Here is a 14,762-nt window from a genome sequence, read left to right as displayed (position 1 = left end):
ATCTGCTCCAATCAAGAACGGCCTTCATAAGAATATTCCAAATGTTGAAACTAATCTTGTTATAGAACTTATCAATCTCGAACTTGGTAAGTGAAGAGTTTTCTGGAAACCTTAATGAGTTGGGCTATGGAATTTGGGCCAGACTAACCGAACAATTTTTACAAGCAAAATGGACACTTGATCCTACCTTCACACATCTGTAACACAATACATTATCTAAAATTTTGATAGAAAAAGAATATGTGAAATTAAATTCATATAATCAAATAATCAATCCATACAAAATTGAGCAAGCCAAATATAATAAACTAATTCAAGATTACTGCAATAATACCAAGTTGATTACTTGTAATTGGATTTCTTTGGTAAAAAAACGAGTTTATGGATACCAAACATCTTGTTAATTATTGTGAAATTATTTCACAATTCCACTTTCTTAAACAAGAAACATAATACATTGTTATATATCCTTCAAAATCATCTTAATGACTTAAAACATTTCTTACAAATATTGCGCAATGGTTAGCTAGTGAGGCAGGTTCATCCTTAATGCAGCATAAGCCAAAAGCCTATAACCCACCAACATCATAGTTAAGGCAACAACATCAAACCACAAATTGTGAATACCAAGCTGCTTAATCGTTGGATAATCAGCCACCTTACACCGCACCTCGAACCCACACTCGTAAAACTCGTACCCTGAGTATTGCACCCCAACAAGAAGCTTGTAACAATAATGACTAAAGGAAATATACTTCAACCATGCTATAAAAGGCGGTATGTGCTGAATGTAATACCCCCCGGCTAGTAAAAACACGAGCATTGTCACCGAGGCTAAGGTTGTGGCTTGCTTCACGTCCATTAACAACGCGCCTAGGGCTAGTCCAAGGCCTTGAGAAACGAGCACGTTGTAGAGGACAACTAAGAGGGTGAGGAGAAAGGTGAAGGGGGACGGCTTAAGTCCACCCATGTAGTATGTAATGCTCACAAAAATGGTAGGGAGTACGAGTTCCATTGGTAAGTCTCCAACCATACGTGCTAGGTAGTATGCTGAGATGTTGTACATGCCCGAGGCTCGTTCTCTTGAGAGCATTGGTCGTTCTTGTGGGAAGGCGAAAATGGCGTTGAATAAAGGGAAAAATCCCCAAAATATAGAGAAGAAGAAGAGTAGACCAACCTGCCAAATTGAAACATAATGGACTTAGTTCAATTCATCAAATTTAGGTCGTTTTCTAATATCAAATGAAATACAAGTACGAGTAATAAACATTATGTATAAGTTTGCTATATTTTATTCCTTTCGTTTCTAAATAACAGTTCACATGTACTTGACTTGATCTCATGTTAAACAAATGTAACTAAAATGCAATGGCTATGCAACTTTTCAAATTGTACATCTTAACCAAACAAATAAATGCAAATTTTCATTAAACTTGTTAGTTTGTTGAAACTTGTAAATATAATTACTCATTTGTGCACGATATTAATTGGTGTAACCACAACCAAAGTCTAAGGTAATTAATACGGAGTACAATCTTGTCTTCAAATGATGAGTTACTTTATTATTTATGAACTACTCTAATTAAAATGAAAATAGTTGTAAATTTATAATCTATGGATAATAAAGAAGAAAGAAAAAAATTGTGACTGAAGCTCATGTACCAAAAACACTGACTTGATTTTAGTTTTTTCTGAAATTACACATAATCAACCCATTTATTACTACTATCATCATTTATTACTTTGTAGTCTACCAAATCTATGCTTATTAAAAATTACTTTAATTTAAAATTAGGGTAATGACACATTTAGCTCTTAAGGCTATATATAAGTAATAAATATACTTTTAAAAATAGAATTAAGTTGAAATTTCATAACAAAATCACTCGCAAATCGGTGTAATAAATGTTAATTAAAAATCCTTAATACGGAGTATTTCTCTTTTTAGCTTCATTATTTTCCTTAAAATTAATACTTTAATTCACATAATAAGATAATATAATATACGGAGTACTAAATTTTCAAATGTTGCTATAATTCAAAATAAAGGCGACCAATTATCTTTTTAGACTATATTTATTCTGGAAAAAACGAATAGATTATATGAAGTAACCTGATCTTGTATATGAGTGATATCAGAGTGCCACCACAAAAGACCAGAGATGATTGAAACTGACAAAACTTGGAAGATTCTTAGACCAGAATAAGACTCATGTCTTCTCTCTTTCAACCCTCTTTGTAACAATATTTTGAATTGTTCCCACCATGTTGTGCTCCATTGCTTTTCTTCACTACCTGTATGTGTACATTAATTAGTTTCCAAATTTAATTAAACTTTATACTTTATGAAGATACATAATTATTTTAAATGATGTCGTTGGACCGCCTTTAATTTTTATAATAAAATAATTATGCTTACTTTTATATGATGGTTTCAAATTGGAATGTGAATGATCTCCTGATCTTTGCTTATTTTCAGCCTTCAATCCAGGATAAATGTTCTTCTTATATGCAGATGTTAGAAATTGTTTGGTTAAACTTGCATTGTCGTGATGCTCCAACCTGTTATGGTGCTCGAGTTGATCATCATGCCTTGTCTCCGGGACAATACCTAAACATAGATGATACGGAACATCATGAGTTATATATGACACGACATTTGTTAATTATTTTGACATTATTATTCCAACCAACTTAACTCGATCCAAACTCTTGATTTGAACTATAAAGTATCAACCTATACACAAATTTGTACTGGTATAAAACTATGTCCATGTACATCTATTTAATTCATAATAATAAAGAAAAAATAGAATCACACATATAATAATATTCCAATTTCAATTACGACTTAACAAGCATATAATTAAATTGTCATATATTCTTCCCACTAAAGTTGTGCTTATAAAACCATATTCATAAGAATAACATATACTCCGTATATAATTAATGTAGAAAAAGGACTATTCATTTTAAAAGTTGTAACAAGAGTAATAATTAAGTCAAATCTTTGCTAATTACATTAATCTCAATATAAACTTAAAAAGCTCAGGGGAATATTTGCATGCCTTAAATATTTACAAAAATAATGTCTTCACTACAAATTCGGCCCTGTTTACTTCACCTTAAAAAAATAATATTAAGTAAAAATAATTTCAGTTCAGTAAAAATAAGTTCAGTTTAGTAAAATTAATTTTAGTTCAGTAACAATAATTTCAGTTCAGTAAAATTCAGTTATCTTAAAGAAGAATTATAATATAAAAGTAGTAAAAATAATTTCAGTTTAGCAAAAATAATTTCAGTTCAGTAAAATTAATTTAAGTTCTATAAAAATAATTTAAGTTCAACAAATATAATTTTGTTTCAGTAAACATAATTTCAGTTCAGCAAAAATAAGGTGAAGTGAACAGGACCTTCCTCATATAATAATGCAAAAAAATGAAAAATGCATCTATTTTTATTTGGAATCAAATTTAGTCTTCTATATTAATGTCACGAATAAAACTACGTAAGGAGCTAGGTAAGATTTCATTATGCAAAGAATAGACATAATTGATAATTCTCACTTTTTTTCTAATTTGTAATTCTCAATTTTCAATCATAAAAGCAAAGAAGAGAATTTTAATCAATATAATGAAAATTCAACAAAAGACGTACAACTTTACTTAAAATAGCATATAGAATTTTAGCACGTATGCCTTCTCTTTTCATTATTCACAACATTGCTTTCCTTTCCATTATCATTGATTTCAATTCTTTTCCCACTTTCTCTTTAATGACTTGGTCCTTAAAATTTATATATATATAGAATAAAATTTTTTCTATATACAAGTACTCTCTGTATTCATAATGGGATTAAATCTCCATTATATTCGAGGTAGAGGTTTTCCTTATTTATTATTTGATTTTTTTTAAGAGTTTGACCAACTTATAAAAGGTGAAATTTTATGTAACCTATGCATAATCAAATTTCAACTACGGCAGTCAATGATCTTGCCTATAGGTAAGAGAAGATGCTATAGCATAACATAAATTAGTATGTAATACACCCTAAATTGTTCGGTAGATGATCGACAACTAACTTATTTGATTAAAGTATTGGGGTGATGATATTATAATATCTACTCGCTCTACACTCCGAATTAAAACTCGAAGGATATTTTGATCAACAACGGTAAATGTGAGAAGAAGCTGACATAATTCAATAGGAAAAAGCTAGGCAATTCATGGAAAGTGACAAGGAGAACCAAATCATACTCTCAACAACTTTACAGTTGTGCATATTTTTCTATCACAAAATTAAGCTTATTAGCATATGTTGTACCAATTCTATTGGATCTTTTGCAAGTTAGATAAATCAAAAAGTAAATATTTGAAAATTTCTTCAACTTTAAGCATTCTTCAACTCAAGGAAGACATGCATGCATATATAATGCATTATTGATCAGTCTCTACCAACAACCCTTGTGATTATAAGGAATATCTTTCATGTTATTCATGTTGCATGTAAGTTACTACATCAACTTAAATACCACAATAAAAGATTAAAATTAACAATACATAAATAAAGATGATAAAGTTGCAACAACCTATATTATCCTATTGCGCTTTTACATATAATTGTAGCATCTCTTTACCACAAATTATGATAAGGCCGGCTACAATCAAAGTGGAATAATTAGAATCTCTAACAAATGAACAAATTTTCCATACCATAAAAATCTTCAAGGTATACAATTGGTTATCTTGAAGTCTTTTAACCTTTTTTTTTAGTGTGGCTCTATTTAGTGGTCATATCATAAAAGTAATTTATCTCAAAAAGAAATTATTAGATAGGACTATCCAATGCCGAGTAATAAAATAATTAAAAGTATACATTTTATTCTCTAATATAGAATTTTAATTTTGAATAATAAATAGAAAGTACTTCGTATGAAGTATATACACTCCGTAAATAGATAACAGTGTTGTGATAACATTAAATAGACTTAATAAATGTATCTTTTTATGTGGTAAGACAACTTGCTTGTTTGTACAATTTACTACATAAGTAAATTGACACTTTATAACTGTAAATGATCACTTTTAGGCATTTAAGCAATAATGTCATGGGTTAAATGGGAGGTAGTAAGGGAGAAATGTGTGCACTGTATAGATAGCTATATTATTCCACGTCTCCAACAACCATAACACATACAACTTCACGAGTATCAGTTCCATATATATAAGCCAGTTACTTATAAATTAAAGTAAAGGTTACAACTGTAGCACACCCGTGAGACTTTCTATAATTAATTAAGGCCTTTTTACCTTCATGTAATGTTAACACTAATCACTTGCAATGCCTCATTTTCATCATTATTGACCAAAAAGGTCATATCTATTTATTATATACTTATTCTGTTCGGAATTAATTAGCTGTCATCATATGTATCATCATCTCGACCTCTCACTAATTTATGCATATGTCTTTCTAAGTCGTGTACCATCAAAAACCAAGAAAAGATGAGAGTAGTGGACTTATTGTTAATGTTGGTGAAAAAGGAAATTCTCCATTGCTAAAATTGAAATAGAAAAAATGTATGGGTATGAAGATCTCATGGGATTTAATGGAAAGTAGAGATCTTCAATGATAGACGAAAGAAGTATGTAAAAGCACATAACCATAGGGACATGTCATTTCTATTACTTTTTGTGACTGTCCCATAATTTTTTTTTAATTTTTTAAGAACTGTCCCATAATTTTCTAGAAAAATAAAATATAGAGACCATTGATAATTGTTCATTTTTCTACCCAAAAAGAAAAGACAATTGTTCATTTTGTTTATCGTCATTCCCCCTTCTTTTTATTATACAAATTTGGTTGCACGTTTCATAAGACTAGTTATGTATGAAACATATAGTTTCAACAAAAAAAGTCTCTCGATACTATCTAGACCAATTATATTATAGTTCGTCATGTATTTTCAATATAGAGTAACATACTAGGGGAACAAATAAAACTATTAACTTTTTTCCGATCCGCACATCAATTTTCAATAATATATGTGACTATTTTGTCGACATGTCAAGAGATATAAACATAATTATTAACCGAAAACACTATTAATAAAAGAACGAAGATTAGAAAAATAAAGCAAGCAAAGTGTACGTACCATTGGCAAGATCAAGCAGAAAATCAGCCGGATTAACAAAGTTGCACCCGGGCATTAGCCCAATTGAACAAAAATAGTCCATAACACGGCTAGCACTCCCATAATAAATAGGGCACCCTTCGGATAACACAACAACCTTATCAAACATTTGGTATAGTCTACTTGATGGTTGATGGATCGTAGTCAAAACGGTCCGTCCACCACGGGCTAGACTCTTAAGGGTGTCCATGATCCGTTGAGCCGTGGTTGAGTCCAACCCCGATGTGGGTTCATCCAACAATAATAAACTCGGGTTCACTAGCATCTCTTGACCTATACTAACCCTCTTTCTTTCCCCGCCCGAGACCCCCCGAAAGAGGGCCCCTCCAATCATAGTGTTTCGACACCTGGTTAGGCCTAATTCGTTAATAACCATCTCTACTTGGTCTATTTTATCTTGTTTGGTCAATTTATTATGTAACCTTAAAAGGGCCGTGTACGTTAATGTTTCTGTCACGGTCAAGTGTGGGTAGAGCACATCATCTTGGGTTACAAACCCGATTTTACGTTTGATGGATCCTGAATACGGGTGCCCGTTATAGGTGATTGACCCGCTAGTTATTTTGACCGGGAGTCGGCCTCCTAGGGCCGTGAGGAGGGTTGTCTTGCCACTACCTGACGGTCCTAGCATTGCTAGGAGCTCGCCAGGGCGTACAATCCCCGTCACACCATTGAGTATCACCCGGGTCAGCTTTGGACCCGATGGCCCGAGACAGTAAGGGGAGTCTTTTGCTGGTGGCAATGGAATATTATAAGTAACATCTTGGAACTGCAATATTGCAAACAATAGTCATTAGCTTAATAGCACAAATATGGTTCAACTCTTTACTAGGAAATGTGGTAAAAAAAAAAAAAAAAAAAAATAGTTATATTACATTATTGGTTTCATTTAGATGGGAAACATGTTTAGACATAAGTAGTAAACTAGTAATAGTATGTTTTTCTCCTTTGTTCGAAGATAATAGTCTCATATGAGCATACTTTTATTTTCGTTTACCAAACAAATATTGTTACATTCCTTGAAATAGTAATGGTTTGTAATATTTTTCCACAATAACCATGTAGATATGTAAATAGCTTAAAATTTGAACTCCATAGTTAAATCGTACGTCTATATTTTCTTTAAATAGTGTGCAAATACTTGCTTGCTCCTAGCTATAAAAATGACTTTTAGTAAATTTTTAGCGTACTAGGAATTTAGCATGTACACATTATTTTAGGTATGGTTATTAAATACAATATAAAGTATAATTATGACATAGATGAAGTTGAATCTTAATGACACTTTTCTCCTTAATTTTATGATGAGCTCTCCTAAGATGTTCAACTCTAAGATGAATCTGTAAATAAATTAAATTATGAAAAATAGTTGATTAAGCTTATACTAGTGTATGTAGCAATAAGATTAGAAATATATAAGTAAAATAACGGCATAACTATTATAATTATAAGTATAAAGTATATAATAGAGCATAAGTATGAAACCTTGAGTGTGATAGGTCGGAGGGATCCATGCAAAGTGGAGAAATGAGAAGGAACTGATGATTGTTGATGATTGAAGGGTTCCAAATCCTCTAAACAAGGACTAACAGCCGGGTTCGAGGCCAAGGGCTCGATATAAACCGAGAAATCTTCAGGATTATTCCAATTAGCAGCATGATGATGATTGTTTATGGTTGGACTTCCCGTATTAGACGTTGGATCTTGCTCTATAGGCATCATTTGTAAGGGCTTCTTTAGGCTGTAATAGCAAAACGTACGTAAAAAAGATAAGATCTAATTTTCTTAGAATTTCATTATATAAGAGAAAAAGATGAGGGTGATGTATGAACAATTTAATGTAGAAAATGTGTCACATGCAAATATAGGAGAGAAAAAAATAAAAAATAAAGGTGAAGAAGATGGGATAGATTGAAGCTAAGAATAAGAAATGAAAGGTAGAGCTTGTTGTATGAGTTAGCATGATGTTGGCCTTTATATAATAAAGTGCGAGCTACCTCAGCCTAATGGAGTGTAGAAAATAACGAGAACCTAGCAACAGTTAGTTTATACTTTATAGTGGGTGAAAGTCCATTAATAGTGTACCAATGTACCATAAAGTATTTTCGATATTCAAAGAAGTATTGTAAGTAGGTTCGAGTGATATAAAAATGATAAAACACAGATAAAAATTAGACTATTTAATTAATTTTTGAGATTTATAACAACAAGTAAATGTTTTTGTTGATTTTCAAGGAAATATGGTAGCGTAGGACTGAGTGGCGAATAATGTTAAAACACTAAAAAGAATCAGACTTTCAAATTAATATAATTATTGAGGTGATTATTTGATTTTTTTTTTAAAAGTATGTATATATTATAAACACTAATTTGATATTTTTCCTAAATTAAATATAAAGATGATTACCTAATATTATGTTTAAAATAGAAATCGGATCGAATCCTATAAGGCTAATTAGAATTTTGAAGTTCAACGATGTCATTATCAAAGTTTATGTCTTTGATTGAGGGTCAATGAGCCAATATCTTTAGCTTTTACCAATTTTGCATTTTATGTTGGTTCTTATGCCACATGGCACTCTACTAAAATGGCACAATAATATAACTTTTTTAATGAAAGTGAAAGATATATTATGACTCATATTCGAAACATATCGCCTAATTAATTATACTTAATTAAGGGCCTCTTCTTATCAACATGCACCCATTTCCATGCAAATTATAATTATTCTATAAATAGTAAAGTTAAACCACACCAACAAACTGTATCATGCAATTACCCTACTTACCAAACATATATACAACCATGCAGATAATATAAGGGAATGTCGACTAACTTAAATTAATTAGCTCAATAATTGACTAGCTAATTATTATGGTGAATAATGTTGCTTTATTACAATCACAACTTGTAGATTATGCCACTATTTTATTTTATATATATATAAAGTACTCTTAGATATTATTTGGAGTCTTAAACCTTCACTTTAATTGTAACATTTAAGTTAGAAATAAATTGTACAATCAAGTACAATGGATGAAAGAAGTTAATTAATAACTTCGGGTTATGTTATATTAAACGGATTGTTATATTGTACTAGCAGTTTAAATTCGAAATTAATTAAGTTATTGAATGTTGATACAACTGTGAGTATATTGTCTACGTTGAATGATTGTCTCACATCGAAAGATTGATGTTGTCTACGTTTAATGATTGTCTCACATCGAAAGATCGATGAAGATCTCACTTTATAATTTATACATGCATTGGATTTCTTCACCCGCCAAAGCCACATAGTTTATAAAAAAGATATCTTATTATAGTAAATAATTATTACAAATTGATGACTCCTAGTTTAAGGGTACTAATGCACATTAAACACAAATTTGAAAAGTGAATGAAGTAATTAACTTTTTGACTGAGCAATCTCAAAGAAACACCGTCTTAGGTATGAAAAAAGAGTTGTGATTTTTGACAAAGTCTAATAAGTTTCATATTGAATACACAAATAAGGTTGACCTACCTTCTACAATATGTAATTGAGCTCACTAGAATGAAAGAGTTACGTTATACAAATACAATAATTTAGAAAGAAAAAATTGTCACAAATATAAAACGCTTTCTCTAATCTCTCTTTTTATGAATTGTCAATTGAAAATATTAAAAAATCATTCCCATTAACATTACTCGTATAATCATAATCCCTATTCACTTACGGAGTAATTTTTAACTAGGTGTCATGCATGCTCAATTGAGATTAATTTTTTTTTTCCATCTTTTTGTTATATACTTGTATGATACACATTTATACCTTTATGTTAGGAATATTAGGAAAAGATTTATCTCATATCTTTTACATATTTATCGTATATTTAGTTTCCTAGTTAATAGGCATAATTGTCTAGAGATAACTTTTGATATTCCTTAGGAAACTATGTATTATATATGATGAATAAATGAATGAGGGTCTCGGAGCTTTGAGCCCTAATCGACTTAACATGGTATCAGTCGCTCAGGAAATTTAAAAAAAAAAAAAAAAAAAAAAAAAAAAAACCTCAAACACACAGATCACCATGGCTGGTGATGATATACCGCCGCCTCCACCAAGAATTGACATCACTTCTCCATACTATCTTGGTCCTCATGACCGTCCCGGAGATTTCATTACCCCAACTCGCCTTCGTGGAGAAAATTATGACGAATGGGCAGGGGATATACAGACCGCATTGGAGGCGCGTAGGAAGTTCGTGTTTCTTGATGGAACACTCACCTCACCTTCTCTTCCGTGTACTCAGACCGATTGGAATACGATTCACGCTATGCTAATTTCATGGCTAATGAATACAATCGATCCCGAGGTTAAAAGCACCCTCTCGAAATACAGAGACGCTAAACGTTTATGGGACACTCTCAAGATGCGTTTTGCAACGGTGAACGGTCCGAGAATTCAACAATTGAAATCGGCAATCGCAAAATGTGAACAGTCGCACGCCATGTCCGTGGCTTCATACTTCGGTAAACTCACTGCTCTTTGGGAAGAATTGAACAACCATGAGCCTTTAATCACCTGTTCTTGCTGTGATAAATGCACTGCCGGATCGGAGCATGAAAAACGACGTGAGAATACTCGGCTCCATGAATTTCTTATGGGACTATACTCTGATAAGTTTGGTCAGACTCGTACCAATATCTTGTCCCAAGATCCGTTGCCCTCTCTGGATCGTGCTTATCAATTGGCAGTGCAAGACGAACGTGTGAGGCTTGCCAAACAAAACTCGGATGAACAACCTTCTGATGCTTCAATGAGTGTGGGGTTTGCACTCCGCACTAGCACAAGACAAGGGAAAACAGAGCAATCGGAGGACAAGCCGGATAAATCAAGTATGCACTGCACGTATTGCAAGAAGACTGGACATCTGATTTCTGGGTGTTTTGAATTAAAGGGCTTTCCGGACTGGTGGACCAATCCTTCTAAACGTGGCAAATCTGGTGCAAAGGGGAAGAATCAACCACGCGCAAATGCAACCTCAGTCGGGTCTGCTGCTGGTCCAAATACCGAGGCTGTAGGTGGTTCTACTCAAGCATTCACGGCAGAACAGTGGAAGGCAATCGCTGGCTTTATCGGTAACACAAAAATCCCGGATGATCGTTTGAATGGTGAGTTTGACAAGGATTTGTGGATTGTTGATACAGGGGCTTCTCGACATGTCACAAGTAGTGACAAATGGTTATTCGATAGCCGACCCATCTCACATTGCCCGGTTGGTCTTCCGAATGGCAAAACAATAAATGCCACAAAGGAAGGCTCGGTTCGATTATCTTCCAAAATTGTTCTTCACAATGTGTTATTTGTCCCTGACTTACGTTGTAATTTAATTTCGGTGTCACAATTGATTGATGATGCAAATTATACTGTCCAATTTAACTCTAATATGTGTGCTATACAGGACCGATCGAGGGAGCTGATTGGAACGAGTGTTAGACGGGATGGACTATTCTACTTTGAGGGGCGAGCATCGGTGCAGCATGTGACTACTTCTGAATCTTCGACAGTGTTGGAATTGTGGCACAAACGTATGGGTCATCCTTCGGAAAAAGTAGTGAAACTCCTTCCTCCCGTTTATAATTGTAAGGGTAGTTTAAATAAAGCATGTGAAATTTGTTTTCGTGCTAAACACCCTAGAAATAGCTTTTCTTTGAGTGAGAATAAAACTTCTAGATTTTTTGAAAAAATTCATTGTGATTTATGGGGTTCATATAAACATGCATCGTCTTGTGGTGCACGTTATTTTTTGACTATAGTTGATGATTTTTCCCGTGCGGTTTGGATTTATTTGCTTGTTGATAAAAAGGAAGTGTTTCGTATGTTCATGTCGTTTGTGGCAATGGTTGATAGACAATTCTCTCAAACAATAAAAATTGTTCAAAGTGACAATGGCACAGAGTTTAACTGTTTGCGCGATTTCTTTAATGCAACTGGCATATTATTTCAAACTTCTTGTGTTGGAACCCCGCAACAGAATGGTAGAGTTGAGAGAAAACACAAACACATTTTAAATGTAGGGAGGGCGTTGAGATTTCAGGCTAATCTGCCAATTTATTTTTGGGGTGAAAGCGTTCTTGCTGCAGCCCATTTAATAAACCGGACTCCCTCTCCTCTTTTACAAAATAAAACACCCTATGAAATGTTGTTTGGCACTCAACCTTCTTATGCAACTATTCGGACCTTTGGGTGTTTATGCTTTGCTCACAATCAAAAAGCTAAGGGAGATAAATTTGCAAGTCGGAGTCGGAAATGTGTTTTTGTTGGGTATCCTTTTGGGAAGAAAGGTTGGAATTTATTTGATCTTGATTCAAGAGAATTTTTTGTGTCACGTGATGTGAAATTTTTTGAAGATGTCTTCCCTTTTCTTGATCCTGTTTCATCAAATATAATTCCGGAAAATATTGTGCCAATGAATGTTGATGTGCCGTATGATTTTGATGATGTGACAATGGGATTTCAAGAGGTTGAAATTGGTCAAGGTAATGTGACACAAAACCAGCAGCAAGTGTGTGAGCAACCCACGCAGCAGCAGCAAATGCGTGAGCAGTCCACGCAGCAACAGCAAGCTGCAGGCACCTACGAACTGCCTCATTCAGACCAGTCCGCAGGCAGCCTGCGGCAGGAGCTGGCTGGCCGCGGGGAGGCTGCGGTCTCTACTGCAGAATTGCGGCAGCAAGCTCCTGGCAGCCAGCAGCACTCTGCCGGGATACAGCAGCAAGCGGAGGTCTTAAGGCAGCCTTCGAATGCCACTGAGCAGTCCTTGAATGCCACACAGCAGGCTACAAACACTGACCACCAAGCTCAGGCAGAATTGGGCCGTGGTTTGAGGCAGAAATATGCTTCTGTCAAATTGCGGGATTTTGTTACGCATACAGTCATCACGAATAGTCCATCTCCCTCTACATCTTCTAACACTTCGTCTCCAAAGCATCCCTCAGGTACTCCTTACCCTATAGCGCATTATATTAATTGTGACAGTTTTTCTCCACATTACCGAAATTTTATTGCAGCTATTACTTCTGGAAAAGAGCCACGGTCTTTTAAGGAGGCCATGAAAGATGCAGGTTGGAGACAATCAATGCAAAATGAAATTCAAGCTCTAGAAAAAAATGGCACATGGACAATGGAAGACCTTCCTCCCGGCAAACGACCTCTTGGCAGTCAGTGGGTGTATAAAATCAAATATAACTCTGATGGGAGTATTGAACGACTAAAATCCAGATTGGTCGTCTTCGGCAATCATCAAAAGGAGGGTATTGATTACACCGAAACATTCGCTCCGGTCGCTAAAATGGTAACAGTTAGAGCTTTTCTTGCTATTGCAGCTTCTAAAAATTGGGAGCTACATCAAATGGATGTCCATAATGCCTTTCTTCATGGTGATCTTGCAGAGGAAGTTTACATGAAACTTCCTCCAGGTTTTGAATCATCTAATCCGAATAAGGTATGTCGCCTTCGAAAATCCTTGTATGGTCTAAAGCAGGCTCCTCGATGTTGGTTTGCCAAACTAACATCATCTTTGAAAGCATACGGTTTTCGACAGTCGTACTCTGATTATTCCCTGTTTACCTATACAAAGGGTAAAGTCCAAATCAATGTCCTTGTGTATGTTGATGATCTGATTATTTCTGGCAACAATTCCGCTGCTTTAAGGGCTTTCAAGGCATATCTAAGTGATTGTTTTCATATGAAAGATCTTGGTACTCTGAAATATTTTTTGGGAATTGAGGTCGCTCGTAGTTCTTCGGGCTTGTTCTTATGTCAAAGAAAATATACTCTTGACATTATTTCCGAAGCAGGGTTATTGGGATCAAAGCCAGTTGGCTTTCCTATGGAGCAGAATCACAAACTTGGTCTAGCTAATGGACCTCTTCTTACCGATCCGGGGTCATACCGCAGACTTGTTGGACGGTTGATATATCTTGCAGTCACTAGGCCAGATTTAGCCTATTCGGTTCATATTTTGTCGCAGTTCATGCAGGAACCAAGAACTGAACATTGGGAGGCAGCTTTGCGAGTTGTCAAATATTTGAAGGGAACTCCCGGGCAAGGTATTCTACTCAGATCAGACAGTGAATTAACCTTGCAGGGATGGTGTGATTCTGATTGGGCCGCGTGTCCCTTGACACGTAGATCCTTGACAGGGTGGTTGGTCTTTCTCGGTAAGTCACCTATTTCTTGGAAAACCAAAAAGCAGAAAACTGTAGCTACTAGCTCTGCAGATGCGGAGTATCGCTCTATGGCCATTATTACTCAAGAGTTGAAATGGTTAAAAGGTCTCCTTAAAAGCTTGGGTGTGCAACATCCTAAGGCTATCAAACTATTTTGTGATAGTCAGTCTGCTTTGCACATTGCAAAGAATCCGGTTTTCCATGAACGAACGAAGCATATTGAAATCGACTGTCACTTCGTTCGAGATGCTATTACAGACGGGTTAATTGATCCATCCTATGTTCCTACCTATGAGAAATTGGCCGACATTTTCACAAAAGCTCTCGGCAAATCCCAGTTTGATCTTTTG

The 14,762-nt window shown here is 34.5% G+C and overlaps 1 protein-coding gene across 1 annotated transcript; it reads right to left on the bottom strand.

Moving 5' to 3' along the window:
* Positions 1-331: 331 nt before the first annotated feature.
* Positions 332-8,116, bottom strand: LOC145563647 (ABC transporter G family member 21-like). Its single transcript, XM_081624081.1, has 5 exons — positions 7,680-8,116; positions 6,156-6,963; positions 2,420-2,611; positions 2,114-2,295; positions 332-1,177 (listed from the first exon to the last, which is right to left on the bottom strand). Exons 1-5 carry the CDS (start codon positions 7,914-7,916, stop codon positions 527-529), a joined length of 2,070 nt encoding a protein of 689 aa, XP_081480207.1. The 5' UTR covers positions 7,917-8,116; the 3' UTR covers positions 332-526.
* Between the last annotated feature and the right edge of the window lie 6,646 nt (positions 8,117-14,762).

Source organism: Chenopodium album, chromosome 10 (genome assembly GCF_948465745.1).
Source record: "Chenopodium album chromosome 10, dcCheAlbu1.1, whole genome shotgun sequence".
NCBI classification, from domain to species: domain Eukaryota; kingdom Viridiplantae; phylum Streptophyta; class Magnoliopsida; order Caryophyllales; family Amaranthaceae; genus Chenopodium; species Chenopodium album.
Note: the sequence above shows the minus strand (reverse complement) of the source record. Positions and strands in the feature narration are given on the sequence as shown.

Excerpts from the sequence above, each read along its gene's own strand:
- LOC145563647 (XM_081624081.1), bottom strand. The coding sequence starts at position 7,916 with ATGATGCCTATAGAGCAAGATCCAACGTCTAATACGGGAAGTCCAACC. Across the intron at positions 2,612-6,155 it reads TCTGCTTGATCTTGCCAATG|GTATTGTCCCGGAGACAAGG; the intron begins GTACGTACACTT and ends ATCTATGTTTAG. Across the intron at positions 1,178-2,113 it reads TCACTCATATACAAGATCAG|GTTGGTCTACTCTTCTTCTT; the intron begins GTTACTTCATAT and ends TCAATTTGGCAG.